The following is a 22,458-nucleotide window of genomic DNA, read 5'->3' as shown; positions in this document are numbered from 1 at the left end:
TGCAGATGAACTGTGAAGTACGGGATGGCTCTGAAGGAATTGCCCTTTGCTTAGGAGAAAAAAACCCAAACAACCAACTGGTTTCCCATTCTAAAACTAAACTCTAATGCACTCTTGACTTGTCAGGTTTAAAGTGAAGAGTCTATTTTCTGATGAGCTGCTGCTTCTTGTGTGCTACTCCAGGATGCTTACCCAGAGATGGAGATCCTTTGGTTGATGACGAGAGCCTGGAATACAGGAATATTTCAGTATACTGTTGGTAAATATAAGGAAGCTGAGCAGTGGTGTGGATTAGGAATGCATTTCCTCAATCACTTAGGATCGCTGAAGAAAAGCTATGAAGGCCATGTAAGTGTGAGCAGATGGATTTGAGGATGTGGGATTGGATGTCTGGCCTGAATTTGAGATATAGATCTGGGTGAAGAAACCACTATAGATGATCTTTAAAGAGTTTCAGGAAAAGCATGGTACCTAAATATTTTGTGGGAGCTTGATGCTAAAAGATTTTTTCAAAGTGAGGCCAGAAAAGTTTTGATAGACAATAGAAAGAGTAATGTAGAGTCCTTTTACTGGAAGGATCATGTAAATGGCTGACTGGAAATAAACTTCTGACTATTTGTGGCCATGGGAGAACCTTTGTACCTTGCCTGCTTTCACTAAAGTCAAGGTGCTATACCAGTTTACTTAAATCAGCTGTTGTATGAATACTTTCAAGCTTGGTTTCTAGTATAATCTAATGTCTTATAAATAGGGTATAAGCTGATATGAATAAAATCATTAAAGCTCATCTTTTCAGGTGTAGCTTAGCCACTTCCTGTGAGGGGGAGAAATTTCAGGGCTAGTACCTCTGTAGAAAGCAATTATGCTTTTTCTTACTCTGTCTCAAGTAAGCTTCTCTCTACAGTTTTTGGCTGGTGCTCCTACCTTGATTGCAACACAGTGCAGCCTGGCTGGTGTATGGAATCATCATTCATTCTCTTTTATGCATGAACTGGCAATCAAAAGCTGGTTGCAACTTTTGTAGCATTTTAAGTACATCAGTTAAGACCATAAGAATCAAGATCACTTCCTTCCAACCTCAACCATTCTGTGATTCCGTGAATGGTTTATTCACTGATGTAAGACTTGGCTATAAACTATGCTTTATGTCAGTATAAATAAAACCACCTTTGTTAGGTTGCACTGATTTAAGTATTTTTTTCTTAAACCACTGTATTTAAATCTGTGCCAAAGTCTTTATGTCAATCTGAAATTTTAGGTTTAGAAGCTGGTGGTAGTCTCCCACCTATTCCCTTGCTTCTGTTCCCTGTCACTTTGTTCTGTTATCTAGTTGAATGATACAACTTTATCCATCCTTGTTGACAACTATGGTGCTTGTATTCTCCAGATGATTGGTCTTTATAGTGAGGTTCTGGACAAATTGGACAGAGCAAAAGGGTTTCTTCCAAATGAAGAGGAATAATGACAGCCACAACTGCAACAAAGGAGGACAGCAGTCCTCTTGGAAATGTTCTGCTGAATGAAAGATGCCGTTAGCTCTGCGAAGGCATGGGGTCATGGGAGCAGTGGAAAAGAAACCAGGATCATCTTCTTGTTGGCAATGGTTATGTACTTTTTAGGAAGTGTTTATTAAATAAATGTAATTGTTTTCCTTTAGGGAATAATTTTCATTCTATGGAGCTATATAACAGTTAGAAATAAATACGTTTTCGTGAGATGCATCTGCTGTTGTGTAACAGGTCGGTTTAAATACCTGATTTTAGTAGTAAGTGGCAATGCGAAAAATAAAAGTATTCCAAGATCAGGCATCTCCTCTGGATGTCATAGCTGCCTTGCTATGTAAATATTTATCAGATTGTTTAGGTTTCAGTCAGTATGGACAAGAATTCAGAGCTCTTTGCCAGTTTCACAATTTAGATAGAATAAAAAAGAGCAGGTACTATTTAGCTCGCAGAAAAAGCTAAAGCTTTGACTAGGTACTGCTGTTTATAGACTACTGTGATGGATGCACTCCTCCTATTTGAACTAACTGAACTTTGGTCTAGGCAGATCAGATGCTCAGCAATTAGGCCTAATCAAAGTTAATCCTATTGTGTGAGGCTACCCGTGAGAACTCAGCACCAAACCCAAAAAAACTGGTTTCACTGGAGACTGGGCTGATAAGCGGCCGAAACTACATTATCACAGAAGAAAATCTGACTACAAATCAACCACTTTACACTATAAATATCTGCAGCCATCAGGGCCCACTGAGCTCTCCCTCCATAGCAGCTGGCTGCGTGGCGGTGATCTCCCCTTGAGTAGGGATGCCTCTCAAGGTTACCCCTCGAGGCTGAGGGATCCCTTACCTGACAGCAGACATCCATGGGTTGGTAAGTGACGTTTTTTGCATGCACGTAATATTTAAGATACGTATAGTAAGCTTAAGTGATAATCTTTGCATCCCTTACTAACTTTAAGTGTAGTAAATAGTAGAGTATTGACCACCAATCCATCTGTACTTATTAAATATTTTACATACCTAATTTTACTGATTAGAGCTTAATAAACTAACTACTAGCTCAGATCTGTCTGAGTGATCTCTGACTCTTCTCCTGTGACAACTACAAACTGTAACACAGCAGTCACAGTTCAGCATGAAATCCCCCCAAATCCACATAAAAACACAGGCTGGTAAATGGATGGATCTTACTGCAGCTGGATTGAAGAGATATCTCCCACCTGAAATTCAATGTGGATAGTGAGGAGTGTGGAGAGGTGGAGTGGGGTTAAGAAACATAATTAGTTCTATATAACTGTTGCTGCGTTTCACCAGCAGATTCAGAAGTCAGAAAAAAACATGGCCTGAGTGTTGTCTTCTGTACTGTAGCACAGATGTGCTCCATGACACCTCTTGGTGTCCTGACTACAGGGGACAAACTGTGATTGCATTCTACCTGCATATGAGCACAAGGCCATGCATCTTCCAATGTGCCCAGCCCTCCTCTGGAAGGAAATAAAGGACTGGGGTGGGAGGGAGCAACAATGCACTCCAATAAAGCCCTTTGAGTGCCTGGGGATCAGTACTGTGGGTTCTAGCAGAGCCTACGTATACTTAGTATAGGAGTTTTTCTTTTTTTTTTTTTTTTTTTAAAAAAAGACGACTGATGGGATGCTTGAGCAAAAAGCACAGATTCGGGCTATCAGTTGCCTGCTTAGAAGATGAGGTAGGTGTCATAGCTGGTAGATGTATACTGATTGCTTTTCAGTTAGGGCTGCTGCACCATAGTAAGCAGGTACAAGGCAGGTCAAAGTAAAGATGGTAGTGATAGACCACATATACATTTGCATGATCCATAACTGAGTATACATCCTATAAGTAGATTATTTTGCTGTTTCTTTAAGAGAATATTCAAGCACCCTAAGGAACACTATAACAGTCATTTCAGGTCCTCTGGTTTGCTTACTAGAGAGCTAAAAGTGCTTTGCTGTTTATTCTTTACAAACATTACACAGAAGGCAGGGCTGATGGACAGCAGTATCTTTCAGCTATAAGATAATCTGGTTTGAGATTAAGACTTATTTAATTTTGTTTTTAAAATTTAAAAATATATTTTACTTAGAACCAGATTATTAAAGCCTATTCAGACAGACGACAGGACCACTAACAGCAGTATAGTGGCTATAGAAAAGAAGAAATTGCATTAGTCGTAGTCCATTCTGAAAGCCTGACATGCTCTGGAAGAAGAGCTTACTAGTGTGCTTAGTGCAGTGGTCAAGGCCAAGAAGTAATTTAAAAAGTCAGCTGCATTGCAGTTTCTATCAATGTTCCAGGTCGGTCTTCTTTTCATAGTCTGAGTAAACCAAATATTAGTCATCTCTGCTTTTTGTGTGTACCAGGCACCACTTTGCATCCTACGGCTAAAGTTAGAAACCAGCCCTTAGCATAGCTGCCACATCCTCATGTCTGTTGTGCAGCTGGATATAGGGTCATTTCCTGAAGGCAGGTATGTGCAGACACATAAGTCAGTGTGGCATTTACAGCAACATTAAGTAGGAACATACTGTACTAGATGCTTTGCAGTACTGCACAGGTTAGTATCAGCTTCTGGATAATAGTGCAAGAATGGGACTTGCCTAAAGGAGTGAATTATATTGAAGGTGGCAACCAGGGAAGTATTGGGAAGTTTATAGGGTCTGGTGCCTGTGATAGCAAGATACTGGATGCTATAGCTGAGACTGATGCTGCCTGAGCTGTGCCTCTGCTAGAGAGTTTGTTGTGAAGTTGCTCTTCAGGCTCAGCTAGATAGAACTATGTATTGGTAGGAACAGGAAGGTACCTTTGTGGAAATAGTCAAGCAGGATGCAAAGATAAAAGCAAAAATAATTATGTTCAACTGGAAGTTATGTATGTGTTCTTATTCCTAAAGTCTACCACAGGGCCTTGATTCTTCAGGCTGAGTTAGTATAAGCAGTGGAAGCCACTTCCACTGAAATTCAGTGGCATTCTGTTTATGGTACCCAGACAAATCACCCAGGCTGCCTGATGCAGATGGCTGCTGAGAGACACATATAGGAGGATAGATCTGTTTAGAGTAAATTCTCTACCTCGTGTGCTCAGTTCACCAGGTCTAATTTGGATCTCTGTGAGCCGCTGCTTTCACATCTTTAATGCACAATGTGCTGTCTGTGTAACTAAGAAACACCTTTGAACCCATAAAAAGACAGGCCTCAAATGCCACAGAAAATTGTCGGAGTTACAGTTTTGGAGATATATGCTGCATCACATTAACGCAGGGACTGTAAATGATGCCGTAGAGTCAAAGGTATCCATTGCTGCCTGTAGTATCTCCTTGGTGCCTGCCAGGCTGGCTTTAATTATTGTTCTCAGTTCTGACTTGCACAAGCACATAAACAGGCAAAGGTGTCACACTGTACCAGATGAGAAGGTCATGTTTGGCCAGTAAGTGTAGCAGGTAATTACATACAGCTATAGAAGGCAGCAAGTATTAAATGTGTTTTTGCCTACAGCCAGAATTGTTTGAATTTTTTTCCTTGGAGATGCTCATTTTGATTTCTTTTATGCTACAGACTTTACTAAGGAGTCCAGATCACATCAGTTACAGACTCTGCTGATTGATAGTACTTCTCACCTCTTCTCTGCACATTTTTTGCATTGTACATTTTATTCCAGGCTTAGTATTTACCATAGGTTTTAAGTAGGGCAAGAATTCCTCTCCTAGTTGAATCATACCTTAATTAGCTGGATTTCCAGTCATCATTCGCAATGGGTAGTTTGCGTGCAATCACTCTGCTTTGCAAGTGATTGTGCACTGAGTTTGCTAGTCTAGATGCAGGCTGGTCCAGTGTTTATTTTACTAGGCTAAATGTTGCTTTATAGTTCAGTAGCCCAGCTAGCATGACTGTGGGATATAAATCTTTTTAAACCAGCAACAGCTGACTCGGGGGAAAAAAAGATCAGTGCTGCTCATTCCTCCCCCAGTCTTCTCTTTTTATTGATCACTCTTTTGTTGTAGCATCGTTTCAGCTTAGAGAGTCTGGGTGCTCATCCTGAGATGTTAACAGATTGCTCCAGAGGGTGGCATTGCAGCAGTAGTTTCTGATTTACACATCATTGTGGAAACTACAGCGTGTGCTGGACACTTGCTCTGTAGCTGCAGAGTTCCTCCTTGCTTCTGAGAACACAAATTAATCCTCTAGGGCAGTAGTTCACAAATTTCCCCCCTTTCCTCAGTCTGTATTTTATGTCCTGTCTCTTTTCCTAATCTGATAATTTCTTAACTGTTTGGGGAACAGCAACAGGCTAGAGGCACAAGGGAAATGCAATGTGACTTGGAGAATTGGTCCAGGGAGAGGGTATTTTTACCACCGAGCCACTAGGAATGTGGCCTGCAGGGAACCTGCCCAGGTACTTGCTGAGAAGAGTCTGGGAGTGGGGCAGGGCAGAGAAGATGATAGAGCTATAGCTGCTGAGCCCTGGAGCCCCTTCTGTCACCTCTCACCCAAAGGTGCCTGCAGTAGGAGGCATTCACACTGGCTCTCCAGGAGCTTTCCACTTGGGGTGCACCTCAGGCTACCTCCCACCATACAGTTTGAGAAGAGCTTTGCTGTTGTTAATGTCGTGCCTGCATTGAGGAGTCTGGAGAGGCAGGAAGGAAGAGGGGCTGGTCTGGCCACTAGCACTTAGAATTGAAGTGATCACAGTAATCAGAAATCAAGGTAATTGGAAGAGGGCTGAAGCTCATTAGAGGACTGGGCAGAAGCTTTTGTCTAGTGCACTGGAACTAAGGGAGGAAATACAACTGTCACCCCTGCAGTGAGCCAAGTGTGGCCCCAGCAAGGTATTGCTGGTCCCACAGTGCTCCTGTGTGCTTGCACCATTAACAGACCCAAACAACTTTAGGTTTTTTAACCCTAAGGAAAAACATTAAGTCAAACAACATGACCCTCATTTTGGAGGCAAGGGATATAAATAAACACTGAAGGTCAGGGGTTACCTAAGGATTCTTCAAGGAAAGAGACACCTTTAACGTGATGATAACTTTACCTGCTTCACAGCAGATGCTTTAGTGCCATAAATCCTGCTGTGACAGCTTGAGGAAAGCAGAGAGTAGCAGTCCTTGAAGGTTATGCTGCCAAGCGTAATTAGCAAGAAAAGATGTAAGACAGCTGTCCAGATGCATGCATCTCAGAGAGAAAATTTTTGAGAAAATTATTATTAAATTCCTTTAAAACCCCTCTTCCAGTAGGCTCACAGATCCTGTGCTCCTCTGCTTAACAAAGGCCAAGACAGTTAATTAACCAGAAGCATAGACATGTTTCTTTATAGCACAAGCAGCTTATGGTCTAATTTTCTAGAAGTGTCTTAGGACAGATTAGTTTCATGCCTGTTCCAGGCAGCTGTAGCAGGACATCTTGGGAGAGAAAAGAACCATCCCCCCCTACATTTCACAATGAGACAGGACCATTAACAGGACAATGCTCTGCTATTGTATGGTCCAGAATGACCTTGCTAAGGTCCTGGTAGGCAGAGCAATTTGGCCTTAGCCAGAAAAATTGCTCATTAAAAACCTTCACAAGAGCAAGTTCTTCTTTCCCTTCATGCCACCCTCATTCTCTTAGCATGTGGGTTACTCTTCCAGTGGTTGTCTTCACCTTACAGGAGTGGCATGATTTATTTGAGAACATAACCCCACATTCCTCTCCTCACTTGGAACCTTAATGTTTCACTGTCAGAGCAGATCAAGATGACACATCAGCTCAGGACACATCATGGATTGTCTAGGGAGGAGTGTCTGCAGATCCACATACTGCAACTCAGAGATCCTGGAACTAACTCTGCGGACTGGACAGAGAAGCCTGGCAGCTACCATGGCAGCCATTAACGGACAATGTTCCTGTGATGGTTTACATCAACAACTTCATCATTCCAAATCCGTCACTATGTAAAGGAAACAGTTTGATTTCTGGGAGTGGTAATACCAGCATCAGATCTGCTTAGCAACTGTTTAATCTTCCAGTGTTCTATGGACAACCACCACCACAAGACTGTTGATCTGATCACTTAAAGGGGTTTCTAAACTGTGTTTTATTTGTCCAGTGAGCTTCATAAACAGTGAACTGTCTGCAAACTATATGCCCATGCTCAGTACAACACCCCTGTTACCTTGAAATCTCACTTTACTTCTCTTGTGTGCAGTTTGAAAGGAAAAAAAAAACATTCAAGATTTAAAAAACAAAACCCTCTCACCTTTCAATTAGCCCAGCTAAATAACAAAGCAGATTCAGGCAGGAATGTATAATGATACCCCATTAACCATATTTGTCTTCCAGTGAACTCTCCTGTTCTCTGCACTTAAAGATACTAGTTGTCTTTACAACTTCTTTCTTCTTCTCTCTGATGTCTAAACAGCATGTTAAACTGTAAAAAGATGCTTTATATTAGCTGGACTATATATTTACTTTGCTGTCTTTACAGCCAATACAGGAAAAATTATGTAACAGCACATAAACCCTATTATTTGATCTGCATTTGTAAAGCAAACTCCCCACAATTCAAGCCATATTTATGGTCATGAGACCAGAGTCAACCTGTGTTACAACAACCTAGAGCTTTTCAGTGGCCCGGTTACGGCTGTAAATGAGCCCACTTCCTTTCTTTTCTTTTTTTTTTTTTTCCATTTCCTTTTTCTTTTAGGCAAGTTCTCAGTGACCACCTCATACTAAAAAGGCAATTTTTATTTTCTTTTTTAAAACCACTGTCAACACTTAAGTTTGCTATGGAGAGACCATATCAATAGTTGCTAAGATCAGCGCCAAAAAAACAGCTCTGGCACACAATGAAGGCCTCTGCAAGAAGGTCTCAAAGACAGAGTTCTTTGCAACTTTCTGTTTATTAAAAATATATGTCTCCTTGGAAGAAACACTGGTAACCAACTAGTGTTGTCATGATCGATTCGATACTGTCAGCTATGCCATGGAGTACATCATCTTTTTCTCCATGTGACTTGAGAGAGAGACAGGCGGGGGGGGGGGGGGGGGGGGGTTAGAAAAAGACAGGAACAGTGTGACCAGTATCTTAAGGACGTTTGTTTCACTTACTCCACTTCTCTAGGGAATGATGTTTATAGTATGTGGAACAGGACCTGCAGGTGTACGCTCCTTTAGGGTTGGTCCCACTGAGAGCAGAATCCTTCCTGCCCTTCACCACACTAGTGGCCGCATCTCTTCTGCAGCACTGCTTTCTGTCCCAGGAAGCTGCTCAGTCCCTGCAGGGCTCCTTGTGATGCAGGACAAGTAAAGACAGCTTCTCACCAGACAGTACATGTACAATCTTACAGCAGTTCTCATTCACACTGAAAACCGTGGCCTGTGCGCACCATGCACCGACTGACACACTGGTAACTGTTACCTTCAGGAAAGGGGACCAGCACCCTGTGTGTTCAGTTATCCCTATAAAATAGGGGAAGGGAGAATGGGCCAAGACTTACCTGCTTGTACTCGTATGGTGACCTCCTTTGTTCTGGTGCTTGGCACTGTGTCTGAGAAACAGCATTCGCCAGTTCTTTGTAAGGTTGGAGCGTTCTTCTACCTGTACTATGAGTACCCAGCAACATAGCTCCTTCTCAAAGGCTGTGCAAGTTCCCCCCTCCAGCTTCTGTTCCCATGATGGAGCCTCATTCAAGTGTGGAAGCCAAAGTGTCCTCAAAGACAGATATTTCTCAGCTTAGGGCCAACTGTCTCAGCACCAATGGTCACCTCACTTGAAAAAAATCACAGTGCACAGCAGATGGATGCAGCTCTCATCCCCCTGCCCACAGACCTGCAAGCACAGGGCACCCAATTGAGTTTTCTCAGGTGATCTTGAGAGAGGGAACAGAGCCCAGTTTCAGAAAGAGGATTTATGCAGAGATGTCAGAGACAGAACCAGGTGAGGCAGCCACGTGTTCACCTGCCAAGCCCCAGCTCCCAGAGCAGCAGGTGAGGTCCCTGCTGTGCTGGAAGGATGGTCCTTCCACTGGGAAGGCCACCACCACCACCTGCATGCAACAGAGCTGGGAATTTGGCATGGAGCAGGGAAGAAAGGGAGGAAGTTTTTAAATTCTGTTACTGATTTGGAGAAGTGTGAGCGTCCATCCAAAGCACAGCTGGGGGCTTTTCCTGCCAGTGACTAATGCAGAAGGGAATGGCAGCATGATGCCACAAGCTAGAATAAGTCATTTCACCTGCATCCACAGGTACAGGGCCAGCCCAACGTCCCAGGTTTTCCACAGCAACACAGGACAGTGAGTACATTTGTTCCATGTGGCCAGTAGAGTATTTCCTAACTAAACACTGCAGATCTAGATTCTATTTACAATAGAGCCAGCTTAAAAAATAAGTTAAAAAACAGGATTTTATACCCACTCAGTTCATTATTAACAAGAGAAAAATGGAATAATGAGGAAAAAAAAGCCAACACAGCAACACAATATGGTTTTGGTTTAAAATCAGCTTAAAAAAATAGAACCAAAAGGAAACCTCTCATGCAAACACATAAGGTGGTGTGTAAAACAGTGTGCAATTTAATATGTAGTATCATCCATTCTCTTGCTCTGCAGCCTCCTGCTCAGTCTCTGTCTCCCAGCTGCTGCTCCTTGCTGTGTTACTCTGGACCTCTAGTCCCTTCTGCACAGGCAGCGTACCAGTCTCTGCTCTGCCTCATAGACCCAGGGTGGCTGGCAGGAGGCTGGCCCCGACGGGAGATGCTTCTGAAGCACCTGGTAACGTTTTGAGCTCTTCCTGCCCAAGTGGACTCACTATGCCCAGCGGTTGGGACAGAGAAACTGAAAGATCCTTAATAATACAATACCTTTTAAGAGAGGTCCCTCGGGTTTCCTAGTCCACATACATACATATATATAATATATATATAATATCTCTCTATATATTATATATAAATTACATATACAGATAAATAAAATGCTTTCTGCTGCCTTTCTGTTGCACTGTTCAGAGCTGCTAGACAGTCACACTTGGAAAAATGCCCCTGGAGCTCTGATACTAGCTCATGTGCTCAGAGTCCATTGTTTCACTTGTTTCTTACGTTAGTCCTTAGCCGCCTCCTCCCATCTTGATTATTGGTTTAGTTAATAATAATAATAAAAAAATGACCTTGAATGGGTTCTCATCTGTCTCTAATGGAGCAGTGGGAAGGTCCATGCAGGAACGGTGGGAACAGTCACATGATGAATGAGATGAGTTCATCCCAACAAAAGAAACAGGACTAGAAAACTCAATTTTGCAACAATCTAAAAAAGGGGGCAGGAATAGTTTTCATATCCCCCTCCTTGGGGCAGAGGGCTTGGGTGGGGTGGGACTTCGGAGATCTTCTGCTCACAGGGAAGCAGGTGGGGGACATCTTCAGAGTTTCTCTGGGGACGGGACCCAGATGTAGTGCCCAGACTGGTCCTCAATGATCTGTTTGATTTTGCTGTAAATCTCTTCAAGAGAGTCTCCTTGTACGATGGCTGGAAGAGGAGAGAACAAGCAAGACCTTGAACATCAGGCAGCACTGTGCCTTCCCCACCACAAGCTATGGGAAAGGCCTTCACTCTGCACCAAAGGGGCCAATGTGGCATGGCCAACAATTAATGAACGAGACAAGCCGCGTCAAAGGAGCTGTAACAGGCGCGCAATGACACAGAGGGTTAACCCAGCGTGTCCAAGGGGATTAGCAAGAGCTGATCCCGTGCTGGCAGAGCTCCTTGCGCGTGTGAAGTGCCGGCTGGGTTCTCCACAACAGGCTGCTAATCAGCTTTGCAAGCTGTATCACACCACCGTGCCGAGGCTGCAGGCAGCTGGCCCTGGCACTGCAGCTACTCCGCTGCAGTGAAGGGGAGGGCCTCGCACAGATTAGCCGGTGTGCGCCGAGCACGTACCCCAAGGTGCCGGATTTGTCCATCCCCTCGGGTCAGCTGCTGAGGGCTCCTCGTGTTTGCTGCTTCCTCTGCTGCAGGGTGGGAATTGCAGCACTGTCAGGCTGGAAAAGGCCAGCTTATGGCTGTTGCTCCTAGCAGTAACTCATGCCCAAAGACCAGCGACAGTCTCGCTGCTTAGTACAGACACAACACGAAGCACTTCACTGTGCTTCCTACATCAAAGGATGAAGATGCACATGGAGGGCCAGACCTTTCTGGTAATTCAGCCTGCCTCTGTAGCCCAGCCAGGACCATCCCTCAGCATCTCTGTTCCCTCATTATAAGTTCCTGGCACAGAACTTACTAGAGCGACCATCTCTCTGCCCATTACCCACTTCTTTCAACAACGGGTTTCAGCCAAGAGCATTCCTTCCCCAGGTCAACTGCAAACTCACTGTCCAAGTGCACGATGGCATGCTGAGGGTCTGGCAAAACTGCGGCATGTGTTTCCTTTGCACTCTTCCTGGAAGAGCAACTGGCAGCTCTGGAACTGCTGCCTGGGACAGGAGGTCTGGGGGAAGCTTTTACCCTGTTTGTATCCATACATTTGCTGAGCTGAGATCCATTTTTGGAAAGTGTTCTGCTTGGGATTTTTCCTGGTAGCTGTTAGGTGGGTAATACAGGGTTTGGCAGGATTATCACTCCTCAACTTGAGAAGAAACAGTCACTGCACTGGAGGAAGGATGGAAGACCAGTTTCTCTGCCTTTTCACCTGCCCTTGATTTTTCAGAATGAATCATGTTACAAACATTAGTTCCTTAATGCACAAGGATGCCTGTGTCATGAGCAGCTCATCTCTGCAGGCACAAAGTGCCAGGCAGCCCCTGACTGGCTCTTCAGCAAAGACTACTTAGGAAGCCAGCCAAACATCCAGTCTTTTTTTGGGAGATGTTTTGTAATAACCAGGACAGTCTCCACCATTTAGGTCACTAATTTTTTATCTTTCCTCTTTAAAATGACTATTTTCTCTTTTTGAAAATGCTCCCCTTTCCCCCATGCAGGGAGTTTTATTTCCTGTAGCCTTGTAGCACCCTGAATCTATGCTGTGCTTCCCCTGCTTGGTTTTTTTTTTTTTTTTATTATTACTGAAGTTGGCAATAAGCTTTCACAAACTCAGAAAATCCTGCCTGACAACTTGTCTCCTCTAGGGCTGGTTTACTCTTATCCACTGATCTTGGAGCAGCCCCTTTGCAGAGCCCTGCTGGCAAAGTGCCATTTCTTTTTTGCTTTGATGAAGCTGGACATTTTCCCATGACCCTGCAGTAAGACAGTGCTGATAGAGAGGTCACAGCTGCCAGCTGGAAAAATAAAATAAATCAGATACAAGCCTGCTCAGGACACTCACCTGTAAAATACTCTCCAAACTCTTGCTCGAGTTTCATGGCTTTGTCAAAAACCTTGTTGGCCTGTTCATATGTCTGTCTCCGGTTCATCTCCCTGCCATGTAAAAAATAGAAACTTAGCTCTTTTTCTTAGCAATGAACAGAAGCAAAAATAGCCCACAGAGCCAGGGTGCCTGGGAAGCCTCTGCACATCAGGAATGGAAGCTGTGCAGGACCCAGCTCTCAAAGGCAGGACCCTTCCCCATGCACTCTTTGCTGCCTTGGCACTTCATCTCAACTTCCAACAGTTCTTCCCATTGCCACCGACACCCCCCCCCCCCGCCCCTTCACCATAGCACAGAAGTGGACTCAAATCCAGACAATCCTCCAAATTTGCAAGACCACTGAAGAAGTCTCCCTGCTTTTCCAGAGCCTGTCACCACCCTCCTTGCCTAGGTTCCCTCATCTTCATACAATGCCCAAATAAGCAATTCAACCCCTTCTGGCTTGAGGAGGGGTTTTCCCAGTTGCCTTGGTGACAGCAGAGTCTCTTCTGATCTCAGAGTCCATCTCTAGCTACTGAATCTCCTCACGGATAATATTCTCTGCTGCTGCTCGGAAGAGTTGCAAGCTCAGCTCTTATGTCCTTTCCAGCCTGCACTGCCCAGGGGCAGGAGCAGCAGGACAAGCAGAAGGTCCCCCTTAGGCACACAGGAAATGTCTCCTCTCTGCTCCCCACGGCTGTCCTGGCTCAGCCACCATCCAGCTGTGATCCACCACTACGGGCTGTCGGCAGCTCTCCTGGCTGGACTCAGGGCCCAGGTGAGCAGGTTATATCAGGCACATTTAGAAGCATTTTTAATTTTCCATGAATAATCCTCTTTGGGGCAAATGAAGGGCTTTAAGCTGGAACAATCCATGGAGCCTAGAGGCACCGTGGCATTAGATGTGGAGGGACACCACAGAGACAGCAATGGGCCCAGCTCCTCTTAACAAGGGACAAGTTCAGCACCAGCAGCAACCTTCACTGCTTTCTAAAAGGTACAGGCAGCAGACATACAACCCCCCAACATGCCAAGAGCTGCTCGCCCTGGAGGGGTGCAGAACATGGTGTTGCACTTACATGAGAGCTTCAATGGATTTTGGTTTGATGAAAATGGCAATAGGATAAAGTTGTGCTTGTTGCAACCTCTTGATAGCATTGCCAGAAACATCCAGGATGCAGTGTTTCCCCTGGAAAGGAGACAGTTGGGATCAGACCTACCCACACAGTCTACTCCGTGCAGAAAACAGCTTGCTCATACAGATGTGCTTACAAGAGAGAGGAGCCACAGAGATGAAACACCAGTCCTAAGACACAAGCCAACTCCCAGTGACCTTATGTTCCTGCCTGCTTAGGGCAGGACAGCAGCACTGCAAAGGGCCTGAATCCGTCTCTGAACACGTGAAACAATTTACAAGCCATGAGTACACTCCAGTACTCCTGCAGAAGGAATGCTGCTGCTTCGACGAGGGCAGCCAGGCACCTTTGCCCTGCGAGCTCCTGAGCACAAGGCTGGTGCCGCTAGTGCTGGGCTTTTGGGTGGAGTTTGGACGACAGAGGTACGACAGAGGTGGAGTAACATGGCTGAGAAAAGCAGCCACGTGGCGTGGCAGGACTCCGGAGGGAGGAGAGGCTCATGCCCCGCTTGCTTAATGTAGTTACAGCCCTTTGTTAACACCACGGGGAGAGGAGGGGAACTGCCGAATGCATCTGGGTTCAGGCTGGATGTGTCCCGGTCCCAGGAATGCCACCCGACACTCACCCTCTCTGCCACTGCCCGCACTGACTGAATGCTGGTCCCGTAGAGATTGTCATTGAACTGCCCAGCCTCTATGAACTTGTTGTCCTGGATGTCTTTCTCCATCTGTTCGCGGGATACAACAAAGTGGTAGTCTTGTCCGTCCACCTCGTTCTCGCGCCGAGGCCTGGTAGTGTCTGGAGGAGAGTGGGCATCATGAGCAAACCCGGAGTGATGCACACCAAACCTCCTGGGAGGGAGAAAAATCTACCTGTGCTCCCAGCCCCCTCCCCACACCATGGGCTAGACCCTGCAAGTAGCAGAGCAACCCCTCTTCCCTCCCTCCAGCAAGGGTACAGAGTGCCAGCTGAGACTTACGTGGCACGCAGGAACCAAACTTGTGTGGGAATTCAGAGATGAGGTCATCATTAATTCGGTCCTTTGTGGGCCCCAGGATGATCACTGGCCTCGCATAGTGAACTGCAAACAAGAGCCACAACCTGAGGCCCCCTCTGCACTGCGGGCAGCTGACCCTACTGCCACTTTTGGCGTCAGCCTACCATCTCCCAGCTTGCAGTGGGTGCTCCTGCTCACATGGGCACCCAAAGGTGCCTCCTCCATGTGAGTTTATCTCCTCCTGGTCACAGTCAACACCTCCTTCCCATCTGACCCAAACCATCTGCACAGCCCCAGGAAGGTGCTGCAGGTCTCCGGGACTGCAGATCAGCAAAGCCGCTTCCTCGCTCAGGGCAGGAGCCAGACAACCGGGACAGCTCGGCGAGGATGCCACAGAGCTGGGGGAGTGATGGGAGCCTAACAGTCTGATCCAGCTTCTGGCAAGGAGAGACCACCGAGGCTGGGACTATTCAGCCTGCGAAAGGGTGTGCAGGGATTGAGCATTGAGCCCAGTTAAACGCTGAGGGGTGGGGGGGGGGGGTGGGGGTTTGCTCTGCAGCAGGGACCTGGCCCGAGGCAGGGAGGGATAGTCCTGTCCTCAGCTGGGGACTAAAGCCCAGCTCAGTTTTAGCTCTAGATCTCTCCCTTGGTCTTGCAGACCAGGTCACATGTCTCTTCTGTTGATTAAAAAGGGGTGATCAAGGCCAGGGAAAGCCTCGCAAGGTGGTGTGCACACCTGCCTTCCCTGCTGTATGCAACAGACAAGAAACTCCACTTGTGTTCACCCGGCATTGTGCTGGTATGCCAGAGGAGGGGAGGAGGTCACACTGGTTGCCCTGGCTGTGCCGGGGACACAGGTGCCCATGCTAGAGCAGGCACGGGGCAGCCCAGCGCCAAGACTTACTTTCTTGCCGTGTCACTGGCTCGTACGACAGGATGGTGTCCTCTTGTCCTTCTGCAACAGAGCCAGGGAGAGGCAGGTGAGCACTTGCAGCAGCTTTCTAGCCCCTCCACACCTACGAGGAGCTGGCTCCTGCCCCCCACCAGCCTCCTGCAGCCCTGGGGACACCTCCAGGCTACCCCCATCATGCCACCAGCTGACATGGAGCGTGACAGGCATGCAGTTACCAGCCCTTGATCCATGTTAATTATTCATGTCCCAGCTCTGGGCCTCCTCTTTCCCTCCCCACTGCTGCAGGCTCAGGTCCCATTGGGACACACTGTCCTCCCTGTGCTGCAGATGTTTAGAGGACCCACTGGGGATAAATGGAGCATTTGCTGCAGCTGGACCCCCATGCTCTTGTACAGACCTGGGCTCCAGGAGCCACCTATGCTACAGACCCAGCCTCTGGCCATTGCTTCCCGCAGCAGGCACCGAGGATGGGGGACCACCATGGACTGGGAACCCACCACCCAGCCCTGGAGCAGAGCCCTGCAGCCAGGAGAGAGCAGGGAAGCAGGCAGGCCCCGCCCCAAGGAGAGAGATGGCTGTAGCATCTCAGTGTCACCAGCAGGAAGGACCAGCCTCCGAACAGAACCACCACCAGGACAAGACAAGATGGAAGTGCCAAAATGTGCACACACATACACACACACGCACAGGGGCAGGAGAGCAGGCAAGACGCACACTTACTGGAACTGCTCTCGCTGTCACTGGTGTTTGATGTCACACCCTCTGCAAAGCAACCAGACAGACCTCCTTCAGAAGCAGCACGGGCGGAAGGCATGGGGGCACCCTGGCTGTCACCCAGCACTACTGACCCAGGGTAGGGCAGCACTGGTCTCCTGAAAAACCCACACCCCAGCACCTGCTGGGATGAGCCTGCGCCGCATGGGCAGGGCAGCATCTCTTGCCCTTTGCTGAGAAACCGGGGATGTGCAGGGGGATACTTGGCTACTCTGGGAGAAGGCAGGAATGGCGGGAGGGGGCTGCCTGGCAGGCGTGGGCAGGCACGTGCAGGCGCTGGGCTTCCCAGGCTGAGGGAGGGAAGGTGGAGTGCATGGGGAGGAAGGTGCTGGCAGGGAAAGCAGGTGCAGCATGCACATGGGGGACAGGGGAGGGCACAGCTCCACGCCGGCATGGGGACGGGGCTGGGACTCACAGAGACAAGACAGTGACAGGATGGGACAGAATTTGGGTCTTTGCTTGCTCAGGCTGATCCCAGTGCTGTGACCGCCCCAGAGGCTTGCTGGCCACTGCTTGCTCCCAGTCGGGCTCTGCACTGGTCGGGGTGGATGCGGAGCTCAGCAGGGGACTCGTGCCCAGCTGGGAAGGCCAAGGGGCTCCCGCCATCGTTGTTTTGCAGCTCTGGGTATGTGTTGCCCCAGAGGAAGGTTGCAACACTTCAAAATGCTGTCACTCGCCCCACTCAGAAGGGACCTGTTGTCACAGCCACCTCCCACCTGCACTGGCAGTGGCTCCGAGTCTCTGAGCACCAAACCAGCAGCCAGCCCAGCTAGGAGCAGGAGGAAGAGGAGGATAAGGAGGTACAGCTCACCCCAGGTGCAGCAGGCAGCCCTCAGCTGGGCACACTTTGGGCACAGCCAACATCCCTAAGCAAACTCCCCCGTCCCCTCCCATGTGCAGCAGCAGTGCCTCCTCAAGCCCAGCAGCTTCCGCCGGCAGAGGCAGCCTTCCCTGGCAGAGGAGCAGCACCCACCGGGCTCCTCCTTCCCCACACGCAGAGAAGCACAGCTGCCCCAGCCGGAGCCCGGCTGTTCCCCAGGCCCACCAGGCATGCCAGCGATGGAAAGTGAATGATGCGCATCGAAATTTGACTTACTCAGGTTCTTTGCTCCATAATAATCGTCACTTAACCCAGGGAAGTCCTGATTTCACAGACAGCAAGAAGGGGGAGAGGAGGAGAGAAGAGAGCATGGGAGAGGGCAGTCAGAGGGATGGGGGAGACAGAGCCAGACCAGCATTAGTGACAGGAGTGCAGAACGGCCCAGAGCTGCAACTGCAAGTGAGGTTAAATGTTTTCAGAGCTGATGCCATCAGCCTGCTGCCAACATCTCGCCTTGTGGAGCTGGACCCCCCGCACTGAGCTCATCCTTTCTGCCAAAGAGCCCCCAAGGGCAACCCTGGGTCTGGGGACGGCAGGGCAGCCATGGCAGCATCTGCTGGCACTGAGCGGTTGCAGGCCCGAGCTGCTGGCAAGCAGGGCTGAGGTGTTTCTCTGTGATGCCTCACAGGGTGTACTGGCAGGGCACAGCAGCTCTGCAATCCCCTGGAACAGCCCAGCCACTCTGGGGGCAGACACAGCACAGCCAGTCCTGTAACACACAGCACATTTTTCCCCACCTGCGTGCATTAGCTGCCCATGCCCCAGTGCTTGCATGGGCTGTGGAAACATGGGGGAAGGACCCTGCACTGCAAGCTGGGATGGATAGTGGCAGAGCATGGGGAGGGAACTGGCTGTGGGTCTGTGACGTGAGCTGGCAAAGAACGTTGCCTGCCCCATCCCCACGCCGTACATCACTGCACTGCAGGGCTGGCCAAAAGCAGCACCCCAGCAAGCCCCCAGGTCCAGAACGGAGCTGACTGGAGCCCAGCCATGTCCAGGCACTATGAGAGATACCCAGGCACACAGACTTAACCTTCACTGCAGGCCAGAGGCTTGCGCTGATCTTGCACCAAGCTCACTGGAAGCCAGCACCAGTCTGGCACGGGCAGCAGCCCAGGGGCAGCCCAGCATCAACCTCCTGCCTCTGCATTGTGCCTTGGAGAGCCACTGTAGGGGAGGGGACGCGCTCGCTGCACTAGCACTGGGGCAGAGACACTGCCCACCTCCTCTTCCCCGAGGTGCAAGGACCTCGGCTCTCTGTCTGGACGCTTGCCGAAGGAGTGGATGCAGTTTAGTGTCTGGAAGGAGGAGGGGCTGGGTTCGGCAAGCAGCTCCAGTGCTGCCCACGTCAGGATTTGGGGCAACACACTGAATGCCCTGCCTTCGCTGGGAGCCCCAGGGTGCTGCCAGGTGAGAGCTGGGGACTCCCCAACATCTGCAGCCAGCTACCAAAGATGTGCCTCAGTCGCGGGGGGGCAGCTCCTCCACCAGCAAGGGCACAGGTCCCCTGTGCCCACAGGGTTAACCCGCAGGAAGGGCTCTCAGATGGGAGTATGCGGCTGTGAGTCACTTCTAGAGGAGATGGGGAGCGCAGCCTGGACCACCCCAGCCCCTCAGCCCTGATGAGGACAGGAGAAGCTCTGCAGGAGGTGGCCAGCCCCTTGCTTGGAGGGGAGCAGCCCTTGGGAGGCAAAGGGAGGGAGCAGAGCCCACAGCAGAGGGGGGAGACCAGGGGGAGGCAGAGCAAAGGGTCAGGTGGGTGTAAAGTTGGATGAAAGGATGAAGACATTGAACATGAGAGAGAGAAAGAGAGTGCCAGCCCACAGCCGTTGCTTTAGTTTCAAGCTCCAGTTTCTCCCTAGCTGCTGGCATGACTGCAGAGCATAGACCTGAACACGGGCAGATGCCAGGACCCTGGCTACAGAAATGTGCCGAATCTCCCCCCCCAAGGCAGGGGACCTGAGGGTCGCACGCTTGCCCTCTCTGGCTAGCTGCTACTTACGTTCCTGTCCGCTGCTCTCCTGGGCCAGGTTCTCTTTGCTCTTGTAAAATGGAAACTTTCGAGAAAGGCGGAAACTCTTTTTACGTTTCGTTTTGATCGACTGAAGAACATGGAGATGGGAGGGAGGACAGAAAAAACAATGGTGTTTAACGCATGTGGGAAAAATTAAAATGAAGAGACAATGAGGAGCTGTGTCAGGGCAGTTACCCTCAGATGAAATCATGGAGATTACATGAAAATTGTAATGCAGGAAAAAAATTAAGCGTGGAGAAAAACATGTGGCAGGGATGCTGGGAAGCTGACGGGGCAATCAGCAGCTCTGCAGGGGTAGCCAGGCCATTCTCCCTTCCTTGTCCGCTCACTAAGTGCTCTGCGCAAGGGGTGAGGGCAGCTACCTTCACCTGCGTGAGCTGCCTGTAGTCAGCTCCCAGCCATGGGCTGCGGTGGGATGGGCTCTGCTACCCCACCACTCCAACCAGGGGTCCTTCCCCAGCACTATTCGCACCATCCCGGGCTCCTCTGCTCACCCCCTGCACAGTCACAGAGGATTCATGCCGAGCAGATGCGGGCCTGGGGCAGGTCCAGTCACACTTCTCTTTGCTTTGGGATTGCTCCAGATGCCCCACCGGAAGCTCTGGCTGCTGGGACTCATCCTGCCCCTACTAGCTACCAGCTCCAGGCACCCCACTGAGCCCCAGCTCGGCACTTACCCTGTTGGACTCAATCATGCCGGTCCTGGCGTGGAACTTCACTGTTTTCAACCGTGCTCTCTCCTTCTTTTCCACCCTGATCGGAAGTTAAAGGGGAGAAAGAGCCGCTAGTCCCGTGCATGTGCCCTCTGTGCCACCCACTTGGCTCCCCAGGTGCACCCTTGGGTGGTGGCCTGGTTGGTGAAGGGCAGATCCTTCCCAGAGAGGAACAGAGGTGCAGCTGCCTGCCCAGGGTCTGACCAAGGCCAGAATCTGCAGGAGAAGGAGAGGGGACAAGCCAGCCTTCCTGGGAGGGGAGGGATGGAGGACAGAGATGGGGCTGGCTCTGCAGACCTGAAGGCAGTGGCAGCCAGCTCCTCTGTTCCCTGCGACTTCCCATCTCATGGGACCTGGCTCGCAGAGCTGGGCAGGTTGTCAGAGGACACAAGGAGCAGCCCACAGTCACTGCTGTGACTCTGCTCTCAGTTGGAGGCCCAGACTGGCTAATACCAGCTTTCCATCCCCATGGGGACCACAGAGGAGGCTGAGTGCTCCCCTCCTCACCTGGAGTCTCACCCAGATCTCCCCAGGGAGACCTGCATGCAGCCCACCCCAGCTTCCAACCGGGGTGCCCCTCACGCTGCACAGCCACAGAGTGGCAGGTGGGCCGAGACCACAAGGAGATCCCAGCCTGAGCAGACCCCCGAGGGCTGCAGGGCTTGTGGAGGCTGGGGAGCTCCAGGAGGCACCACGTGTGACAGCTCCTGCTGATGGACACTCACCTTTTCTTGCTGGGGATGACCCCAATCTGCTCACTCTCGCCATGGGGCGTGACAAGCCTGGCTTGCCACCACTCATCGTCAGAGGCATTGATGACGTGCAGGATGTCCCCATAGGAGAAGCTGAGCCCCTGGCTGGGCAAGCAACTGTCCCGGGTCCGGTCATAGTCAAACAGGGCTCTGCAGAAGAGCAGAGAGAGGAGCGATGCCTTTACCAAGCACGGCCAGGCAGTGAGGGCAGCAGCACTGACGACCTCCTGGGGCACTGCCACCTTCATACCTTAAAGGATTTAAACTCAAACTTTGGGGAAGCCTCCTGCCAAGGCAAGCGGTGCCGCACAGCCACCAGCACATCCCTCCCACTGGCAGGCTCAGCACAAGCCCTGCAGCGTGCAACGCAGGAACAACTGCTGGACCAAAACAACTCGCTTTTGATCTTAGCTGCAAGAAGCATGCGAACCACAGACATATTGAAGGCAGCTGTGGTTAGTGAGCAGGCTAAGCTCATGTGGACTCAAGAAAGCAGCAGCGTACAGGAGGGCAGTGGGGAGCCAGGGTGCAGAGCTGCTCCCCGCCATCCCTCCCCAGCAGCTGTGGGGCCAAGGATCAGGATGGGGAACATCAGACCGCACTGCTGGTGGACAGTCTCACAGGCAGAGACCACGGAGCACTTTGAGCACACACTTTATTTATATACAGGTGTACATTAGTGTTCCTAATTAGAATTAGGAACACATCTGAGGGTATATATATCTGCTTCCACAACTGATCCTTTTCAGAGTCCTAAATACTTCCCCTGAGAACAGTTTATTTAGTTTAATATTATCTTCAATATTAAACTAACCAGCTACAGAAAAGATTTTTTTTTTTAAACTAGAGGAGCACTAATACTCTTCCTGTGTACACTTTATCGCACACAGCACTGCAGCCCGCACCTACAAGCTGCTCTTGGTGGCTTCACGTGCAACTCAATCTACTAATGTCAGATCTCAAACCGTGTCTGCTTTGATATATGCACTTTGCAGCAAACCAAACCAAGGGAACAGTCACTAAAAGCACGACTGCTGGCAGCACAACCCCTGTCTTTGCTCCTGGGATATCAGCCCCGCTTGCCCCCCCAGCCTGACACAAACCCAGGCACCACAAACACTGGCTGCTGGTTTAATCCTGGCACTAACAAGCCTTGCTCAACCAGGAGACACACCCTCTGCCCTCCTCATTACCCCCTTCCACTGTGGGGACTCCTAAGGGGGTAAGGGGGTCTGAAAGCACATGGTGCAAATGGGAGGGCTGAGGGACCATGCAGCAGGTCCCTGTGGAGCAGCAGAGCTGGGAGGGCACTTCTTCAGCCAGATCCCTGCTCCAGCACTGCCAGGGCAATGAAACTTTTTGGTTCATTTGGGACGGGGTCAAGGCAGCCGGTCTGGAACGGGGAGGAGGAGAAGAGGGGTTGCCCTGTGGCT

General features: G+C 49.6%; 2 protein-coding genes across 19 annotated transcripts in view; one reads left to right on the top strand and one right to left on the bottom strand.

Annotated features, from left to right (window-relative positions):
* Positions 1-8,487, top strand: part of TEX11 (testis expressed 11) — a 42,140-nt gene extending 33,653 nt beyond the window's left edge. For 5 of the 13 annotated variants that reach the window (XM_072876576.1, XM_072876579.1, XM_072876580.1 and 2 more), the window contains 2 exons: positions 184-348; positions 905-5,265. In XM_072876576.1, coding sequence (XP_072732677.1) covers positions 184-348; positions 905-1,024 — 285 coding nt within the window. In that variant the 3' untranslated portion in view covers positions 1,025-5,265. Of the gene's footprint in view, positions 1-126; positions 349-904; positions 5,266-7,236 lie in introns of those variants that run through there. The other 8 variants (XM_072876578.1, XM_072876577.1, XR_012044697.1 and 5 more) reach the window with 6 other exon arrangements.
* DLG3 (discs large MAGUK scaffold protein 3) overlaps positions 8,387-22,458 on the bottom strand; it is an 80,675-nt gene continuing 66,603 nt past the window's right edge. For 3 of the 6 annotated variants that reach the window (XM_072876587.1, XM_072876588.1, XM_072876589.1), the window contains 9 exons: positions 20,999-21,175; positions 20,238-20,313; positions 17,742-17,787; positions 15,863-15,913; positions 14,941-15,042; positions 14,587-14,759; positions 13,905-14,014; positions 12,805-12,896; positions 8,387-11,009 (listed from right to left, as the gene is read on the bottom strand). In XM_072876587.1, coding sequence (XP_072732688.1) covers positions 10,903-11,009; positions 12,805-12,896; positions 13,905-14,014; positions 14,587-14,759; positions 14,941-15,042; positions 15,863-15,913; positions 17,742-17,787; positions 20,238-20,313; positions 20,999-21,175 — 934 coding nt within the window. In that variant the 3' untranslated portion in view covers positions 8,387-10,902. Of the gene's footprint in view, positions 11,010-12,804; positions 12,897-13,904; positions 14,015-14,586; positions 14,760-14,940; positions 15,043-15,862; positions 15,914-16,591; positions 16,634-17,741; positions 17,788-19,527; positions 19,628-20,237; positions 20,314-20,998; positions 21,176-22,458 lie in introns of all 6 variants that reach the window. The other 3 variants (XM_072876591.1, XM_072876590.1, XM_072876586.1) reach the window with 2 other exon arrangements.

The sequence above is a fragment of the Ciconia boyciana genome, chromosome 12 (genome assembly GCF_034638445.1).
Source record: "Ciconia boyciana chromosome 12, ASM3463844v1, whole genome shotgun sequence".
In the NCBI taxonomy this organism is placed as follows: Eukaryota; Metazoa; Chordata; class Aves; order Ciconiiformes; family Ciconiidae; genus Ciconia; species Ciconia boyciana.
The sequence above is the reverse complement of the archived record's forward strand: the minus strand, read 5'-3'. Positions and strand labels throughout refer to the sequence as shown.